The sequence below is a fragment of the Hemitrygon akajei genome, chromosome 3 (genome assembly GCF_048418815.1).
Source record: "Hemitrygon akajei chromosome 3, sHemAka1.3, whole genome shotgun sequence".
Lineage (NCBI taxonomy): Eukaryota > Metazoa > Chordata > Chondrichthyes > Myliobatiformes > Dasyatidae > Hemitrygon > Hemitrygon akajei.
In genome coordinates, this window is record NC_133126.1 from 185393489 (window position 1) to 185413382 (window position 19894).

Consider the following 19894-nt stretch of genomic DNA (forward strand, 5'->3'; position numbering starts at 1 on the left):
ACCCTGCAAAAAGTAGTGGATATGCTCTAATCCATCATGGGTAACACCCTTCCCACCACTGCGCATACCTACAAGGAGCATTGTCACAGGAAAGCAGCATCCATCATCAGGGACCTACTCCACTCAGGTCATCTTCTCTCCTTGCTATTGCCATCAGAAAGTAGGTACAGGAGCCTCAGGGCCCACACCAACAGATTCAGGAACAGTTACTACCCCTCAGCCATCAGGCTCTTCAACCAGTGGGGACAATTTCACTCAGCCTCACCTGCCCCATCACTGAACTCTTCCCACTATGGACTCATTTTCAAGGACTCTTCATCTCATGTTCTCAATATTTACTGTTTATTTATTATTATTATTTCTTTTGTATTTGCACAGCTTGTTGTCTTTGCACATTGCTTGCTGGTCTGTCCTGTTAAGATGCAGTCTTTCATTGGATTTACTGAGCATGCTTGCAAGAAAACGAATTTCAAGGGGGCATACGTATATGTACTTTGATAACAGATCTACTCTGAACTTTGAATATTAACCAACACCCACTCTCCCAAGTGTTCTTGGATCCTCACCTGCCAATAATGGCTCGACCTTCATTCTTTACAGATTCATATATTTGCTTCTCCTCGTCGGACAGCGTGATATGTTGAATAAAGACCTTGCGGGATGGCAGCTCGATTACAGGCTTGCCGTTTACTTTGCTCGTCTTGGTCCTTCGCAATGTGATGTTGTTTATCAATGCTTGTAGCCGCCTGAGGAATGAACATACAAACAGAGGAGGTAGGAAGCCTTCTCGTTTCCATAGGGTTAGATGTACCTGAAAGCATGGGGACATTACATGGAGATGGTTTGGTTTCAATTTCTCTGGATTATTGGATACTATTAAGAAGGTTCACAGGAACAGAGTCTTTATCCCAGGGAACCAACAATTAGATGACATAGTTTTAAGGTGAGAGGGGAATTATTTAAAAGGGACTTGAGGATAACTTCTTCACAGAGAGTGGTGTATAAATGGAACAAGCAGCCAGAGAAAGTGATTGCGACAGGTGCAGCAAGAACATTTAAAATGCCTATGATCATGTGCATAGGTAGCTAAAATCTAGACGATATGGACCAAATGTGGGGAAAGTTGTGCATCTTGGTTGGCACGGACCAACAGGGTTGAACAGCTTTTTTTTTGCATCGTATCACTCGATGATTCAATGGGATAAAGAGGCTGACACATGACGAAAGGCTGAGCAATTATATCTACATTCACAGGAGTATGGAACAGAGGTGGTCTTACTGAAATATATTTATTTAATTTATTGAGATACAGGGTGGAATAGCCTTGAGCTGTGTCGTACAGTAACTCCTGATTTAACCCTAGCCTAATAATGGGGCAATTTATAAAGACCAATTAACCTACTAACCGGTACATCTTTGCACTGTGGGAGGAAACTGGAGCACCTGGAGGAAACGCACATGGTCACGGACAGGATGTACAAATTCCCTACAGGCAGCGGCAGGAATTTGACCTAAGTCCGCAGTACTTTAAAGTGTTGTGCTAACTGCTATGCTATACAAGACCTAATGGGGGATTGAAGAGTTGATCCTGAAGGGAGGTTTCCCATTTCAAACAGAGATAAGAAGAAATTGCTCCTTTCGGAGGGCTGTGACTCTTTCCAGCGCTCCATCTCTGTGCAGGCGGAATAAAGGTGAGGGATGTGGGGAGAGGAAACAGGAGAGGAGCTTTGATGAGTCACGGAATGGAGGAGCATGCTTGAGGGTCTGATCATCTACTTCTGTTCCTGTTGCTCCTTACTTGCCTCCCATTCTCCAAGTGGCAGAAAATTTCAAACTCCGTAAAGTTCAATATCTCCCAGATTCTCTTTTTTTGGACATTTTATTTGGGATGTTTTGTTATTATGAGAACTAATTTAGAATTCTCCCTATGTGGAAGTATGGGCATTGTCCACGGAAGTGGATCAACCAGAAGTTACCTGTTCCTAGATCTCAATGCATCAAGAAATTTATGAAGCTACAACTGCTCCATCTGAAGATTCAGGATGGATGCACAGTTAGATTACAGAAAAGCAATGGGTAAAAACATACACACACCCCAAGTGAAACTGTTCCCTTCCAACTTGACTAATTCCCAGCCCCATCCATCCTCCCCAATTCCAGGTTACCGCACCCAAGTACTCAGCCTTGTGTTCCTTACAAACATTGGATCGCTCTTCTTTCACACCGCTCCCTCCCCTGGTCTCATCCTCTGGCTAACCTTAGACCAGCCCCTTGCTCAGAAAGCATATTCAATTTCTCCTTCCCTACACACAGTCTGTACCCACCCAAGATTCCTATCCCTCAATCCCCACCAAATATAATTTCAAAAAACACCTACTTGAGGCCATGTTGATCCCCCATGGTTACAGGGCGTTGTATTGTCCGATGCCACCACTGTCTGTCTGTAAATGGTTTCAGCTTCAGGAAGGAAAGAACTGACCACAGATCCTTCAAGGAATTTTGTATTGGAGTGCCTGCAGTGAGAATTATACTGCATTAACAACACAACTGCACATCTCACAAATGTCTGCATGTATTCTGTAGTCAAAGCTGCTTTGAAAACAAAAGAACAGAAAACACCACAGTACAATTTCCGCCCTTCGGCCCACAATATTGTGCTGACCTTTTAACCCATTCTAATTTAATCTGACCCTTCCCTCCTACATAGCCCTCCATTTTTATTTCATCCACGTGCCCATTTAAGAGTTTCTTAAATGCTCCGAATGTACCTGCCTCTCCCACCGCCCCAGACAGGGCTGTTATGCAGATCTCAGTTTATTGCACAGGAACCCTGACTAACTGGAAGACTCCGCTCAGAATTAAAGCCGTACCGCTAACGGAATCAGGGAATGCATAAAAGAAGTGGAGCAGCCAGGGCTTCCAAAAAATTCTGCCGAATCTTCAGGCACCGAATTAGAATCAGAATGAGGTTCATTATCATTGACAAAATTTGTTGTTTTGTGGCAGTAGTACAATGCAATACATAAAAAATAACTCCAAGCTAAAGTAAAAAATACATATTTTTTCTAATTTAGTGCAAAAAGAGAGCAAAATAGTGAGGTTGTGTTCATGGACTGTTCAGAAATATGATAGATAGCAGAGGGGAAGAAGTTGTTCCTAAAATATCAAATGTACGTCTTTAGGCATTTGTGCCTCCTATCTGATGGTAGCAATGAGAAGACAGCATGCCCTGGACGATGATGACGATGAACAGTGGACACTGCCTTCTCGAGGCACCACCCTTTGAATACGTCCTCAAGATCTGGCAGGACGCTCAGGCTCAGAACCATGTTGAAGCAGAGCTCTCCAACAGGCTTCAAGTACATGATCAAATTTAACATTTCATTAGAGGTGAGGTGCATCGACAGGTTCATTGAAAGAGGTTTCATCATCAGGCAATGAACTGATATTCTGAGATCAAATAAAACTGAAATCTCCTAACATCTGGGCCCAACTTCACATGGGTGGCATAGGCTTGATGAGATGAGTAGCCTCCTCCTCTGCCATTATCAGCTGGCAGGTCATTCAATCAGATTTTCATGAGAATCTACAATATGACAGAACTGGCAAAGTAAATTTGATGCACATAACTTTTACCAGCCGTAGCATTTACTACCAGATAAGGAAGTTAGTGAGAAAGGTTGAGGGAAGGGGGCAATTAAAGTAGTTCTTGGTCTTGACTGTTATCCATCTTGTCTACAGAGGGCAGTGCACCAAGCAGACCTCCTGTACTTGGACTTCTCTTCATTTCATTGCAGAAATGTTGAGTTGGTTTCTATGAAAATGAGTATCATCCTCTCAGAGACATTTAAGAATGACGCTTTCACCTATTTTCAAATCAGCTGAAGATCCAAAAGCTGCAGTGGTCTCTGAGATCTCTATGAACTAGGGTAAGCATCACAACCTTAATATGTCAGAATAACCAATAGAGAGGAGTCGAGCAGAATATTTACCAGGAACAGCATGTTAGAATATTTAATTCAGCATTTTAAAGTCCAAATGTTCATTTTCAGTGCCAGAGAGGATTCCTGCCCGTCTATTGTCAAGACTTGTTGCAGTAAATTACATTAGAAAGGATGAGTGAGAAACTTTACTAATAAATTTGATGTGCATCAAAGAAGTACAGTGATTTTTGCACTGCAATTTTGTGGCATGTACTTGGCATGATGCAAGTGTGCGACCTTGAACACCAGGGCACCTTGGGCTTCTACTTTATTATCTACATAATTAACTGCACAGAGGGGCCACAGAGGCTTCTGCTTAATAGTGGAGAGCACGTGATAGCAAGATCACCATTACGGCTCCAAATCCAATCAAAAGTCCTTTCCATGGTACATGTCCCCCAACTCTACCTGTTAACACCCATCTTCTCTCAGCCTTTAGAGTGAGTGCTGCTTTAGTCTGCTGGGCATTTGGGTTTCGGATGGTATGGCCCTCATCCAGTACCACGCGGAGCCAGTTCACTTTGTGCAGTGGACTGGCACTTCCACTCTGTCAAAGCAAATTAACAGTAATTACTGCAAAGAAAAAAGATTCACCACTGCTTGTTTACTGTTCTTGGATGGAACACCATTTATCTATTGAATATCTTCAGCATAGCAATGCAATACAGTAATTAATTCACAATGTTCAAAATAAACTAAAAACTCGAACTCTCGGACACAAGGTAATTGTCTCAGAAATCTTTTTTACTATCAATATGAAATACACAATAATAAATATTCTGCATTTTACCCTGGGCATAAATACCATGAAAACCGACTTTCTGTAGCAGCAACAAAGTACATTGCAAATGAATCTCAGGGTTGTATATGGTGACATACATGTACTTTGATAATAAATTTACTTTGAACTATTAAAGGCAAGTTTTCTTAGCATTCTGAACCTCTTACTGAAGCATGTAACATCATTTTAAAACACTTCAGTCTCTGGTTTTAACTTCTGTGGCCTATTATTCAATCTTTGAAGTATCTCTTTAAACCTCACTTTTAATTAGTTTAAATCTGTATCCTGGGGCTATTAGCATAACATAATCTCATGTAATGGCCTAGATTTTAGTGTGAATGACAAAGCAATGGTACCTCTCTCACGGAAGAAAGTTACCCACGGAGATACAGCTGAAGTCAAGTTTATTGTCAAGGGTATTCTTATCTCAAGTATAAATACTATGAAAATTAGCTTTCAGCAGCAGCAGCACAGTACATTGCAAACATAAACTCTGTATCTTAAATTAACACTGAGTTTTGTGCTGATGACGTCGTTTTCCCCCAACATCGACTGGCATGCATCAGATTTTACTAATGAAACATACACATGAAAAATATTTTTGCTCCCTCAGGGTTCCCAACCTGGGGTCTACAAACCCTAGGTTAATGGTAGGGGTCCATGGCATAAAAAAAAAGGTTGGGAACCCCTGACTTAGAGCCATTTGTATGATGTGCCCAATTACACATTAAACAGATGCACTACATAATAACCTGAACAAAAACAGGAGAATATACTGCGATTTTGTGTAAAGATTTAAAACTGTATATGCTGACAGAAGGAAATTTTCATCCCAACCTTTTTAATTTTCACCCACGTGACTGAGGCAGAGTACAATGGGAAGCTACTTCTATTACAGCACTCCTACATTATTAATTCTGCAGAAAAATTGCATTTATCCCTGCTCATCATCTTAACCCAAATGGGAATTATCAAAACACGCCTGAGCAGTTTACCAGAGCTCATTTCCCATTCCTTTTACAAGATCAAGCAATAATATTCTGGAGCTTCCTGCTATTATATCAGTGAAGTTCCATTTGCTATTATAAGCCTGTGAGGTGGCAGGTACAACAGTTAACGTGTGAACCCTAGTCTGCGTTTAGCATTACAACTGGATCAAGATGAACAAAACTGAACACAATTGCCCTCTCCATTTCCGAGACAAGGTAATAGCCTCACAAGTTACACTCACAAAATGCTGCAGGGACTCAGCATGTCAGACAGCATCTGTGGAGGGAGAAAAACAACCTTCATCAGACTGATGTCCTGATGAAGGATCTCAGCCCGAAACATTAACTGCTTATTTCCCTCCACCGATGTTGCCTGACCTGCTGAATTCCTCTGAGTGGGGGGGGGGGGGGGGGGGGGTGCATCTCTCTCTTGCTCTCCCAAGAATCTCTTGTGTCGTTAATAACCATCCATTTTCTCCAGCAACGGAGCTGCCTACCTCTACCTCCAGTGTTACTGAAATTCATTCATAGTACCCACCCCTTCCTTAAACATCATCCATGCTCAACTTTTCCAGTCCCATCTCCTATTTTCATTAGGTACCCGAATACCTTTGTCTCATTTTGCAACTTCAGAATAGGCACTGTTATCCAGCACATGCCAGCCTTGACTGATGCTCTTTAAGAGCTGGCCCTGGTGCTCCCCTGATGCTGCCTGAAATACCAGCTATTAGAACATGCCAGATAACAGAAACCTTTTAGTGTAACTACATTGTAAAACTCAGATAATCTGTTGCCTGGCTGTGTGGAATCCCCATATGGCCCATCTGATTATGCATCTCCCACTTGCTTTTAACTCTTTGGGTTCCATTTCCTACACTTGTATTAAATTCTCCGCGGCCCCATTCCCCACACTCCCTCCATTTCCACCAGCTCTTGGTCCCCTTGGAAAATTTATTACAATTTTGTGCAAAATGAGTAAAAAAAAATCAAGGAAGAGTTGAGAGTACTAAAATAAGTAACACCTAATTTTCCAAAAAACTCTCCTTGGCCAGCACCACTAAAATCTCAATGATGCTGGATTAACTTGACTTTAATGTGGTGTTGCCTCCCAACTCCTCTTCTTCTTTGCATTACTTATGTTTTATATTGTAACTTATAATAATTTGTTCTGCCTGCATTGTACTCCTGCCACAGAGCAATAAGCTTCACAACATGTCAGTGGCAATGAACCGGATTTGATTCCTCTATTTGTAAATGTTTGATTTCTTCTGTAAACACCATTTATTCATCTCAACTCTCTAACCTTATCCAGTCGTACAGTTTCTCAATCTGGAACTTCTGTTACACCACTATCTTTCACTCCACTGTGGCCAGACACATCTTTGAATCCTAGAATTCTCTCTCTCTCTCTCTATAAACCTCATGAAAGGCCACTGTTTTGAAAGTCTTAAGTTTTGCATTCTTTCATTGCCTTGTACCTCTAGGAAATGCACTGGGGTAAATTCCCAGGATAAAAGGTGCTACATACACTCAGTGGCCACTTTACTAGGAACAGCTGCTCATTAATGCAAATATCCTCACGTGGCAGCAACTCAAGGCACACGAGCATGCAGGCATGGTCAAGAGACCAAACAACAGAATGGGGAAGAAATGTGATCTAAATTACTCTGACTGTGGAACGATTGCTGGTGCCATTCAGGGTAGCTTGTGTATTTCAGAAACTGCTGATCTCCTGGGATTGTCACGCATAACAGTCTATAGGGTTCACAGAGAATTGTACAAAAAACAGAACACATCCAGTGAGCAGTGGTTCTGTGTGCGAAAATACCTTGTTTAATGAGGTCAGAGCAAAAATGGGCAGACTGCTTCAAGCTGACAGGAAGGCAACAGTAACTCAACTCACCGCTCAGTGGTGTGAAGAAGAGCATCTCTGAACACACTACACATTGAACCTTGAAATGGGCTACGGCAGCAAATGGCCATGGACATGCACTCAGAGTTACGTAATAAAGGGTTGATGAAGGGCTGATGAAGGGTTTCGGCCCGAAACGTCGTTATTACCTCCTCCCATAGATGCTGTCTGGCCTGCTGAGTTCTGCCAGCATTTTGTGTTTTATTTTATTTTTTGTGTAATAAAGTGGTCACTGGGTGTAAGTGCAAACAAGTTATTACATCTGAGGGCAAGACTATGAATTCAATGAGAGGTATTGGAGTATAAAAGTTGAATTGTTTGCTGTGTAACCAAAACTATGTAGTCAGCTTTGATGTAGATTATGTAGTCTGAATTTGCTATTTGCTATGCATGTATCCAATTTAGTAGGAGAATGAAATCTTAAGAATGTAGAAGAGAATGATGTGTTAATGAGAGACTAGCTAAGAGATGTAGATTATGCAGTCAGCTTCCAGTTTGCCATTTGCTATGCATGTATCCAATTTAGGAGAATGAAATCTTAAGAATGTAGAAGACAATGGTGTGTTAATGAGAGGTAGCTAAGAGATGTAGATTAGAACATGATTAAGTCAATGGGTAGAAACAATAGTGGCAGATGTACTTGTGATACACAATTATAGACCGATTGGATATGCTAATGTAACTAAACCAGGAGATTGCTATAAAAAATGCTATGTACAAGGATCTGTGGGCAATCGGCGACTAGCTCAATGACTGTCTCAGCTTTGATTTGCAAATTAAAGTTTAACCCTTCTTGAAGGATCTTCTGCGTCGCCTGGTCATTTGTGGGGCACAAGAAACCACGACAGAGGTCATTCCAGATTTCAGCCAGCTTTCACCGAATCATAAAAAAGGAATCACACATAAGGAACCCATTCAGTCCATCCTGACTGTCTATAAATGTAACCCAGCTGGTCTCTGTCCTTTATCCTACTCCTAAAGCTCTGCAGGTTCACGGGTTGGGGAGGATTAGTTCAGTTCAACATGTGTTTCAAGTATTTCATTCAGCTTTCTTTCACAGGTGCAAAACTTGTGCATTCTCAAAGTGGAATTCAGCTAGTCAATGCATACCCCATAATCAACTGTTAGCGTGTTGTACGTTGTCAGTACCACATCCTGTTCTGTAAGGAATGCTGCATCCTTATTTCGCTCAGAACCGTAATAAAGATACAAGTTCAGTTTCACGTCAGGACACATGTGTCGGTCAAACTGATCCTGAAAGAAAGATTTGAGTTATTTCTATCAGATTCAACCATGCACTTTGGGATAATAAAAGAGAACACTGGCGAAAAAGACCCACAAGTACTCACAATCCAGTTACCGAGCACAGAGAGTGGACACACGATCAGGGTTGATTTTGCCTTGGTGCCAAATGCTGATTTAATGCTGGTCTGGACACTGGCACAACCTGAAGGAAAACAAATTGCAACATAATTCCACACACCTCATTCTTGCGCAAATTTCCATTACACTAACTCAGCTCAGGCACTGCACGTAAAAACGGTTTTAAAGTGAAATGAGGTCCCTTCAGCTGAATATGGATTTGCTGCAGATTCACATGAATGAAAGAAAAGCGGAGGGCTATGTGAGAAGTAAGTGCTAGATTGATTTTAGCTAGGCTGAAGAGCCTGTACTGTTCTATGTTTAGTGATCTTGCAGGTGGCACTTACAATGGGCAACTGCACCTTCAGCTGTTAAGAACCCAAGCTCTGGAATTCCAGCTCCGTCTCCTTTGAAACAATGGACCTGTTGTTGTCAAATGGTATTGGGCACAATTCATGACATTCCTGTTAATTGCAAACGGGATTTTGCAGAGGCCATCTACTTTACTCCCACTTCCCATTCTGACATGTCTGTCCACAGTCTCCTCTACGGTCACGATGAAGCCACCTTTGGGTTGGAGAAGCAACACTTCATATTCTGTCTGGATAATCTCCAATCTGATGGCATGAACAATGATTTTTCCAACTCCATGTATTTTCTTCTCCCCTTCCCCTTCTTTCTCTTTCCATTCCCCATTCTGGTTCCCCTCTTACCCCTCTCTTCTCCTCACCTGCCCATCACTTCCCTCTAGTGGAACTCCCTCCCTTTCTTCCATGGTCCACTCTCATCTCCTGTCAAATTCTTTTTTCTTCAGCCCTTTACCTATCACTTCCCAGCTTCTCACTTCATGCCCCCTCTGCCAACCACCCATCTTCCCCCTCACCTGGTTTCACTTATCACCAGTCAGCTTGTAGTCCTTTCCCTTTCCCACTTTCTTATTCTGGTTTCTTCCCCCTTCCTTTCCCGCCCTGATGAAGAGTTTCAACCCAAAACATCAACTGTTTATTCCCCTCCATAGCTGCTACCTGATGTGCTGAGTTCCTCCAATATTTTGTGTGTGTGACACTCATATTAATGCACTGAAGGCACTATTCCAATTAGAGTTAGTAAAAATTGTTCAAGGTGGCAGCAGATATCATAAACGTTATGTTAACTTAATTTCCATTTCGCGACCAGTGAACACTTACTCTCCTGGGGTGCAACGGTAGCATAGTGGTTAGCTTAACCCTTTACAGCATTAGCTGTAAGATTAGGGTTCAATTTCCACTGCTGCCTGCAAGGAGTTTACACATTCACCCCATAAGCACATGGGTTTCCTCCAGGTGCTCTGGTCTCCTTCCACAGTCCAAAGTTCAGAGTGTTTGTGAAGAAAAAGAATTTCAGGATGTATATTGTATACATTTCTCTGACATTAAATATACCCATTCATTGAAACCTATTGAATATATTATCAAAGAACATAAATGTCACAGTATATAACCCCGATTCATTTTCTTGCAGGCATACACAATAAATCCAAAGAACTTATGTAGGTCAAATATGATGGCAGAATATAACATTAACGGCAAGACTCCTGGCAGTGTGGAGCATCAGAGGGATCTTGGGGTCCTAGTCTAGAGGACACTCAAAGCTGCTGCGCAGGTTGACTCTATAGTTGAGAAGGCATATGGTGCATTGGCCTTCATCAACCATGGGATTGAGTTTAAGAGCCGAGAGGTAATGTTGCAGCTATGTAGGACCCTGGTCAGACCCCACTTGGAGTACTGTGCTCAATTCTGGTTCCCTCACTACAGGAAGGACATGGAAACCATAGAAAGGTTGCAGAGGAGATTTACAAGGATGTTGCCTAGATTGGGGAGCATGCCTTATGAGAAGAGGTTGAGTGAACTTGGCCTTTTCACCTTGGAGTGACAGAGGATGAGAGGTAACCTGATAGAGGTGTACAAGATAATGAGAGGCATTGATCATGTGGATATTCAGAGGCTTTTTCCCAGGTCTGAAATGGCTAACACAAGAGGGCAAATATTTAAAGTACTTGGAAGTAGGTACAGAGGAGATGTCAGGGGTAAGTTGTTGTTGTTTTCTTTACACAGAGAGTGGTGAGTGTGTGGAATGGGCTGCCGGCGGTGGTGGTGGAGGCAGAAACTACAGGGTCTATTAGGAGACTCCTGGATGGATATATGGAACTTAGAAAATAGAGGGCTATGGGTAACCCAGGTAGTTCTAAGGTAGGGACATGTTTGGCACAGCTTTGTGGGCTGAAGGGCCTGTATTGTGCTGTAAGTTTTCTATGTTTCTAATAATAACCATAACAGAATTAATGAAACACTGCACCAACTTGGGCATTCACCCAGAGTGCAAAAGACAACAAACTGGGCAAATACATAAAGAAAGTAGCAATAATAATAAATAAATAAGCAATAAATATTGAGAACATGAGGTGAAGAGTCCTAGAAAGCGAGTCCATTGGTTCTGGGAACAGTTCAGTGATGGGACAAATTAAGCTAAGTGAATTTATCCCCTTTGGTTGAAGAGCCTGATGGTTGAGGGGTAACAACTCTTCCTGAACCCGATGGTGTGAACTCTGAGGTTTCTGTACCTTCTTCCTGATGGCAGCAACAAGAAGACGTACAGTAAGTTGTGGGCATGTTACGTTGACATCGGAAACATGGCAACACTTGCAGGCTGCCCTCAGCGCATCTCAGACTGTGTTGCTTGTTGACGCAAACAATGCATTTCACTGTGTGATTTGATGTACACATGACAAAAATAGCAAATCTTTGATATTTGCTCCCTCAGCCCTTATTTTAAACAGTTAGCCTGAACCTGCAACCTGCTCAGTCTCCCAGGGTACAGCAGATGATGTTTTGCAAATACAGAGGCCCAGGTTCAAATCCAACCTCAGGCAGTGTCTGTGTGGAGTTTGTATGTTCTCCCTGTGACCGTGTAGCTTTCTCCTGGGAGCTCCAGGGCGCTCCAGCATTCAAAAGTTAATTGCCTACAATAAATTACCCCCTCGGTTTAGGCAAATTACATACTTACTGCCCTTTACACCACTGGTGTTTAGGGCAGCAATGGAGGTCCCCCATCTCTGACTGTCCATACAATCACACACAGACATAGAAAGATTCTTCATTGCTGTTTCTGTAACAGAGTTGTCAGCTCCATCCCTTGAGCTGAATCCCCAAACCTGGAGGAGCAGTGGACCACTCTTAATCTGGCCTCTACCCTTTGACCTGTTGGACATGGGCATCTCTATAAAGAGCCAAAGCATAGCTCTCCGGGTCATCAAGGCACACAAGCCTCCAAGCCCTACGACAAAATTGTGGTCCTCCTGGAGGCCATTTGGGTAAGTGTCAAACAGAATCAAAATGGAGCTGACAAGAGTGTGTGTGTGAGAGAGAATAATGTGCAGGGATAAAGACAGAGGGTACAAGACTATGGGACTGCTCCACTGGAAGCTAGCATGGATTCAATGGACCAAATGGCCTGTTTCTCTGTCATTATAAGAACAAGATATTTAGTCCTGGTGGCACAGCGTTTGCAATCTGTTTCCTCCATATGAAGCATCTCTCGTAAAATATTAAGTTACAGCATTTGCTCATGCTTCACTAGCACCACCTAAAGGCAATAAAATTAATGCACATTAATTTCCTCAGTCACGTTGAAACTAGACTTTTACTCTAATGATAAAAGAACATTAAATGAAGCAACAAAGGTTAAGAGATGGAAGTACTTGGAGCAGAATTGCACAGAACTGGAGAGCTAGACAAAGATCAGGGTGTGGAAGTTATCGGCTGGATGGTATGGCATCAAGGGTGGCAATACGAACTTGTGAAAATAAAACCAGGTAGATATCTGAAAAAAATATTACTGGCTAATGGGGGAAAAGTTCTGCTTCTGGTTTAAGTAGGTGCTGGTGAAGCACAGTAATGACTTGCTGGCAGCAAACACAACTACTAACAACCTCATTTTCACTCTTTATCTCGAAAACGATCACTGCAATCAAGAGCCAGTAACTTCCCTCTCGGAGTTGAGCTTTTGAACTGCCTGTGCAACCTGGCATTTTTGCAGTGTGAACTGAAGTCATGAAGGTGCAAGGTGTGTACCGGTGGGGCTCAGACCCGAGAGCAGGGAACAAACTAACGTTTGCTGCTGGAGTGGACTTGGAGGCAACTCAGTGGCAGAACCGAGGCAAGGAGAGTCGAGGCAGTAGGGCCAGTGTTCAGCTCGCTACTCGTGAGATTTACTCATCTCTCTGCTAAACAGAGGCTGTGGCCCGTAACTAGCGAGCTCCTGGATCAATTGTGATCGACTTCTTCACTGTGGACTCACTTTCATGAACTTCAGTTCTGAATATTATTTGCTTATTTTTATTGCTTGCACGATTTTTTTTTGCATATTGGGTGTTTTACAGTTTTTTTTTTAAATGGGTTCTATTGGGTTTCTTTGTTTTGTGACTGCCTGTAAGGAGACAAATCTCAAGGTTGTATATAAAATACGTACATACTTTGTATTTTGAAAAAGCAGGGCTGTGAGACAGACTGAATAGCTCTTTAGAAGACATAGGCATGAGCACAAGGGGGTGAATGTGAAGTTGTCCTGAAACAGGGGAAGGCAAACTTGTGTATTATGGGACAAGAAAAATATAAAGAACTCCATCGGTCAGGAGCAAGTGGGAAAGAAGTAACTAACAGCGGAAAGTCAGAGCCAAGGGCTTTAATTTGAACAGGGGAAGATGTAGGGAACACAAAAGGACAGGAATGAAGAAGGCAAAAAGAAAGCATAGGGCTACTCATTGCATCATAACGGTTCCAATCTCCAGATAAATGACAAAAGAACATCACAAGCTACGTCAACTGTTCAGGTCTAGCAGCTGCATTAACTGGCAGCACCAGTTCTTTTGGCATACACATTGGCCAATGGTGAGATGAAGATTCAACACTTCGAGGCAAAGGGGAGAATGAAGGACTGTGAACACACTGCACTTTCACAAACCAAAGTTCAGCAAGTATTCCACACATTTGGACAAGGTGTGAAGCAAACAAGGGGTGTTCAGTTCTGGGCTGAATGACCTGCTCCTAATTTCAAAGCCCCTATGTGAGAACAGCATATTACAGACATGGTCAGAACATGGAGCTATAAGATAGAAAGAGTCAATTAAGATAATTTTGCCCACACAAATGAAGTGGTACCTTTTCTCATCTTCTTCGGAGTGGAACCTGAGCCGCCAAGTGCTGCTGCAAAATCAATATCCTCCACGAAGCCACATTTGAAGTGCGATTCGCCTTCAGTAACTCCTGTCATGAAGGAGATTTCATCAAATTTTCAATGTACAATGGGAGAGCCACTTCAAGTCTACATAAATTACTTCCTTCTTCTTCATTAGTCCTCTAGTAAAAGGATTGAATCTACAAGGAAATATGATCACACACTGCGGAGAAAGCAAAGTAACAACAATCAAATCTAATCTGTGTGTAGTATTAATAGGACTGGAACATTTTAAAAAGAATCAATGAACTGGATGTGTGTTATCTATGTAGGATGTTTTCTATTGCGGGGGTGTCTCGGACCAGAGGGCAAAGCTTCAGAATACAAGGACGTCCTTTTAGAATAGAAATGAGGAGGTTCTTGATTAGTAAGGGCATCAAAGGTTACGGGGAGAAGGCAAAAGAATGGGGTTGAGAGGGATAATGCTTCAGACATTGTGGAATGGCGGAACAGAGTCAATGGACCGAATGGCCTAATTCTGTTCCCATGTCACATGCTTCCACCATCTGGTTCCTATTCTATCTAGAATCGGTATTGTGCAGCATGCAACAGCTGCGGGCAGTAACCCAACCCCAAGACAGCAGAGGTTAACAACAGATACTGCCACTGCCCCACATTGGCTTGGAATAGTTCAAGAGATTAGCTTTATTTGTCAGATGTGCATCAAAACACACAGAGAAATGCGTCATCCGCCATTGTCACCAGGCCTCCAGCACTAACATAGCACGCCCATAACTCATTAACCCTAACCACTGGCCTGTCAAATGTGAGAACATATCATGTTAATGGGGAGAATATACAACCTTCTTACAGATAGTGGCTGGAACCAAACCCCAATCTCAGAGCCAATGCTGTAATAGTGTTCTGCTAACCGCTTGCTATTGACCATTGAGAACCTCCCTCTATAATTCCACATCACCTTGTGACACAGGAGGCCAATCAGTCCATCAAATTTATGATTGGTTGCCAAATAATACCATTCCCTCGATGTGTACTCTCCCCACATTCCCCAGATCCTACACACCAGGGACAATTAACAGCAGCCAATTACCCTGCTAATCGGCATGTCTTTGGGGTGTGGGAGGAAACAGAGCACTTGGTTCTCTTCTACACCCAGGGAGCAGCAAATACCTAGAGGTCTCCGCTGGAGAGAGTAGTGGAAGCAGAGTTGCTGTCGGTACTCACGAAGTGTTCAGAACGGTAGAGCCCTGAGGACTGTGGTAGAACAAAGGGCTCTGGGAATACAGATCCATAATTCATTGAAAGTGGCATCACAGACCAATAGGCTCGTAAAGAAAGCCATTGGCACACTGGCCTTCATAAATCAAAGTATTATGTACAGGAATCCTGCTGAAGGGTCTCGGCCCGAAACGCGAATGTACTTTTTTCCATAGATGCTGCCTGGCCTGCTGAGTTCCTCCGTATTTTGCGTGTGTTTATTGAGTACATTTATTGAGATAGGATGCTGTGCTGAAGTTGTATAGAACTTCAGTGAGGCCTAATTTGGAGTATTGTGCGCAGTTTTGGTCACCTACCCAAAGGAAAGGACACAAAGAAAATTTACAAGGATGCCGCCAGAAGCATCTGAGTTACAAGGAAAAACAGAAGAGGTTAGAACTGCATTCCTTGGAATATAGAAGACTGAGGGGAGATTTGATAGAGGTATACAAAATTATGAGGGGTACAGGTAAAGTAAATACAAGCAGGCATTTTTCACTGCGGTTGGGTGGGACTACAACTAGAGGTTATGTGTTAAGGGTGAAAGGTAAAAAGTTTAAGGGGAATGTGAGAGGAAACGTCTTCATTCGGAGGGCTGAGTGCAGAACGAGCTGCCAGTGCAAGTGGTGCATGTGAGCTCATGGAGGTAGGTGGATGGTAGGGCTATGGTCCTGGTGAAGGTCAATGGGAGTAGGTAGTTTAGATGGTCTGGCATTGGCTAGATGGGCCAAAGGGACTGTTTCTGCGCTGTACTTTTCTATGACTATGACAATACTTATGAATACAAGGTTATGGTCCAAGCTATGAGATTAATACAAAAAAGTACCCTCTGGTTGGTGTGGATTAGGTGGGCCAGTTGGCTTGTTTCCATGCTGTATGACATGCAGCAGAAACCCACACAGAAACAGGGAGAACATAAACTCCACACAGAAACGAGGAGAACGGGAAAACTCCACACGGCAAACGAGGAGAACGGGAAAACTCCACACGGCAAACGAGGAGAATGGGAAAACTCCACACGGAAAACGAGGAGAATGGGAAAACTCCACACGGCAAACGAGGAGAATGGGAAAACTCCACACGGTAACAAGGAGAACGTGAAAACTCCACACAGAAACGAGGAGAATGGGAAAACTCCACACGGCAAACGAGGAGAATGGGAAAACTCCACACGGCAAACGAGGAGAATGGGAAAACTCCACACAGTAACAAGGAGAATGGGAAAACTCCAAATAGAAAACAATGGAGGTCAGCACTGGTGCTGTGAGGGAGCAGCTACTGCCAGCTTACTGCTGAACCACACAGCTAGATCAACTCTAACTGGAGATGTGTTGGCACATTTTGGACTTTGCCAACAAATAAACAAGTGACAAGCATCCTCTTTCCATTGGACTTCTTGTAACAGCCTACCTTTCCTCTCACTGCTTGTAGATTTCCATTCTGTTTCCTTAACTGTCGCAACTTTCACTGTAAAGGAACAAGAATCATATCAGCTTTTAAGATGTCCCTGCATTTAAACAACAACTTTAGCACCACAGCATCCACCTTCCCAACATTAAAGACAATGTAGTATCTGTGTGTGTAAAACACAGGGAGCAGACAGCAGCTCACTTACAAACAGAAGGCTAAAAAATGAGCAGATTTGTGGTTTGGGTGTTTGTTGAATGACAGGGATTGAGATTATTGATGAGGTCTTTTAATGAAACATGTCCTTGCCTTTTTTCGATGTAGTGGGGTATTCCTCATCCTTCTCAGAGTTGCTGCTGCAAGTGTACTTAATATTTTCCTTTTTTTTCCTATATAGAAAGATGAAAGACAGATTTTAAAACACAAAAGCAGAAAAAAAAATTCAAAAGCTCTAAATTCATCATCATCATTACGTGCCGTGTCACATTGTTTGACACGGGCAATCATCATCTAGGACCACTACTGTTCCTGGCAAATTCTACAGAAATAGTTTGCCTGTTGCCACCTTCTGGGCAGTGTCTTTTCCAGACGGGTGATCCCAGCCATTATCAATATTCTTCAGAGAACTGTCTGCCTGGTGTTGGTGGTCGCGTAACCAGGACTTGTGATGTACACCAGTTGCTCGTTCAACCTGCTCCCATGGCTTCTTGATCCTTACTTTGGGGGGGGGGGGGTGTTGGGGGTGAGGGTTAAGCTCTAACGTGCAGGCTAGCGGAGGGCAAGAGTGCCTTACACACTTCCTTTGGTAGAGACATATTTCCACCCTGCCACCCCAAATCAAAATTAAGATGTGCACTTACATAGCCCCTTCTGATCTTAGTACATCTCAAAGCACCTGAGAGTTTCAAAGGGTAATGTCAATGTGTAGACACCATGTGTCCTAGGCAAGTCAATGTTTGCATGCAATAAAACTTCACAAATGACAATGAAAGCATGAATGAATCGTTTATTTAGCTGAGGGAGGAACACTGATCAGGATGCTGGAAATATTCCTGCAACACAACTAGCAGAGCACATGTTTCAAAGATCCAGCATCCTGGGTTCCATCCTACCTTTGGAGGCTTACCGTGTGGAGTTCGCTCGTTCTTCCCAAGATTACATGGGCTTCCTCTGGGTTCTCTGGTTTCCTCCCACATCCCAAAGATGAGTGGGTTTATTGTCCACTGTAAATTGCCCCCTTAGGAATGGCATGGTGGAGATGCTTCTCTACCAAAGGAGGTGTAAGGCACTCCTTCCCTCTGCTAGCTTGCAGATCACCCTGGGGCAAGGTGTAGAATCTGCTTAAACCCCCAGTCAGAGTTACATGAAGCCATGGGAGCAGGTGGTGGATGGTCATATGAGCAACTGGTGCATATCACAAGTCCTAGTTATGCGACCACTGATGCCAGGCAGGCAATCTCTGAAGCATATTGATAATGACTGGGGTCACCCATCTTGTAAAGAAGGCAGCAATGGCAAACCCCTTCAGCAGAAAAATTTTCAAAGAGCAAACATGGTCACGGATAGACCATGACTGCCTATGTCATACAAAACAGCACATAATGATGATGACAAAATTGCCTCAAGCGTGCAGGTGAAGAGCAGAATCCACAGGGAGCTAATGAGAATGTGGGAAGAATTTAAAACACGTTTAAAATAGCATTAATGTAATGAATGGTAGAGGGGCAGCATTGTCTCAGTGGGCTGAAGGGCCTTTCCATACTGAATCTTTCTCTCTTTATGACAGAGTCTTCTTGGAATCACATATGACTGAGAGGATGAGAGCTTCTGTTAATAGTGCATATCCAGCACCTTTTTCCTGGGCAGCAATGTCCAATTCTAGAGGTGATTTGTTTCAAGTTAGTGAGGAAAGTTTAGGGGAGATGTCAGAGTTATGTTTTTTTTAAATCACACACACACACACAAAATGGTGGGTACGCGGATTGCACCGTTACCGATGGTAGTAGGCTGTTACAAAAGGGACATTTAGTAGACTCATTGATAGGCACATGGATGTCAGAAAGATTGAGGATTATGGGCTGCATAGGAGGGGGTTAAGATTGATCGTGGAGTAGGTTTATATAGGTTGCAATAATATTTTGGGTCAAGGGGCTCGGACTGTGCTATACCATTCTATGCTAACACCTCATCTGGATAAGCACTGAACAGATTAAATGCTCTATGTTAATGTCTCATCTAACTGAACTGATGGATTAAATGAGGTTGTTCTTGGTGGTGTGAGAATCCAGGGCAGGACCACAGCCTAAAGACATGGAGTACTTCACATAAGACTGGGATGAAGAGAAATTTCTTCTTCTAAAGCTTGGTAAAGCCTATGGAATTCTCTACCACAGAAAACAGAGAAGGTTGGAGGGATCCTCTGTGGGTGCTCGCCTAGATCTTACACTCAAGTCTCTAGAATTACATGGGAGATCAAGGCTCAGAGCTGAGTGCTACTAGTGAACCCTAGATCGGTAGGTCCTGTTTATGAAGCACCATTTGATGAAGAGTATTCTGGAAACTCAAGATTGGAGGTTGAAGCCAGAAAACTTAGCAAGTTTAGAGTGTCCATGTATTCAGGGCAGTCCCGATGAATGATTTTAAATTATGCAAGTTAACAACTTTATGGCTCATAGCAAGAAGAGAAAATACACGTTAACATTACAGCTCAATTACCTTTTAGGTTGAGATGAAGTAAATGAGTCAAATCCTGAAGAAGAAACACTTCCTGTGGAGACCTTTTCCCCTTTGTCAGCACCTATAAGGCAAAAGTGAACTGGTGCTTAGCAATCCTTGATTCTTTGAGGATGCCCAGGGCAGCAGAGATGCAATTGAGTCACTTCATTGGCAGACATATTCTGGCCCAATAAAAGCAAGCTTTCACAACATTTCTTCAACTAAACAGAAGCAACTTAAAAGAACAAGAGCTGAC

The 19894-nt window shown here is 42.8% G+C and overlaps 1 protein-coding gene across 2 annotated transcripts in view; it reads right to left on the reverse strand.

Annotated features, from left to right (window-relative positions):
• The window catches only part of hltf (helicase-like transcription factor), a 66474-nt gene that overhangs the window by 19811 nt on the left and 26769 nt on the right, over positions 1-19894 (reverse strand). For both annotated transcript variants that reach the window (XM_073041566.1, XM_073041565.1), the window contains 9 exons: positions 19639-19720; positions 17233-17312; positions 16927-16983; positions 14223-14327; positions 9015-9112; positions 8776-8919; positions 4392-4530; positions 2378-2513; positions 567-746 (listed from right to left, as the gene is read on the reverse strand). In XM_073041566.1, coding sequence (XP_072897667.1) covers positions 567-746; positions 2378-2513; positions 4392-4530; positions 8776-8919; positions 9015-9112; positions 14223-14327; positions 16927-16983; positions 17233-17312; positions 19639-19720 — 1021 coding nt within the window. The remainder of the gene's footprint in view (positions 1-566; positions 747-2377; positions 2514-4391; positions 4531-8775; positions 8920-9014; positions 9113-14222; positions 14328-16926; positions 16984-17232; positions 17313-19638; positions 19721-19894) is intronic.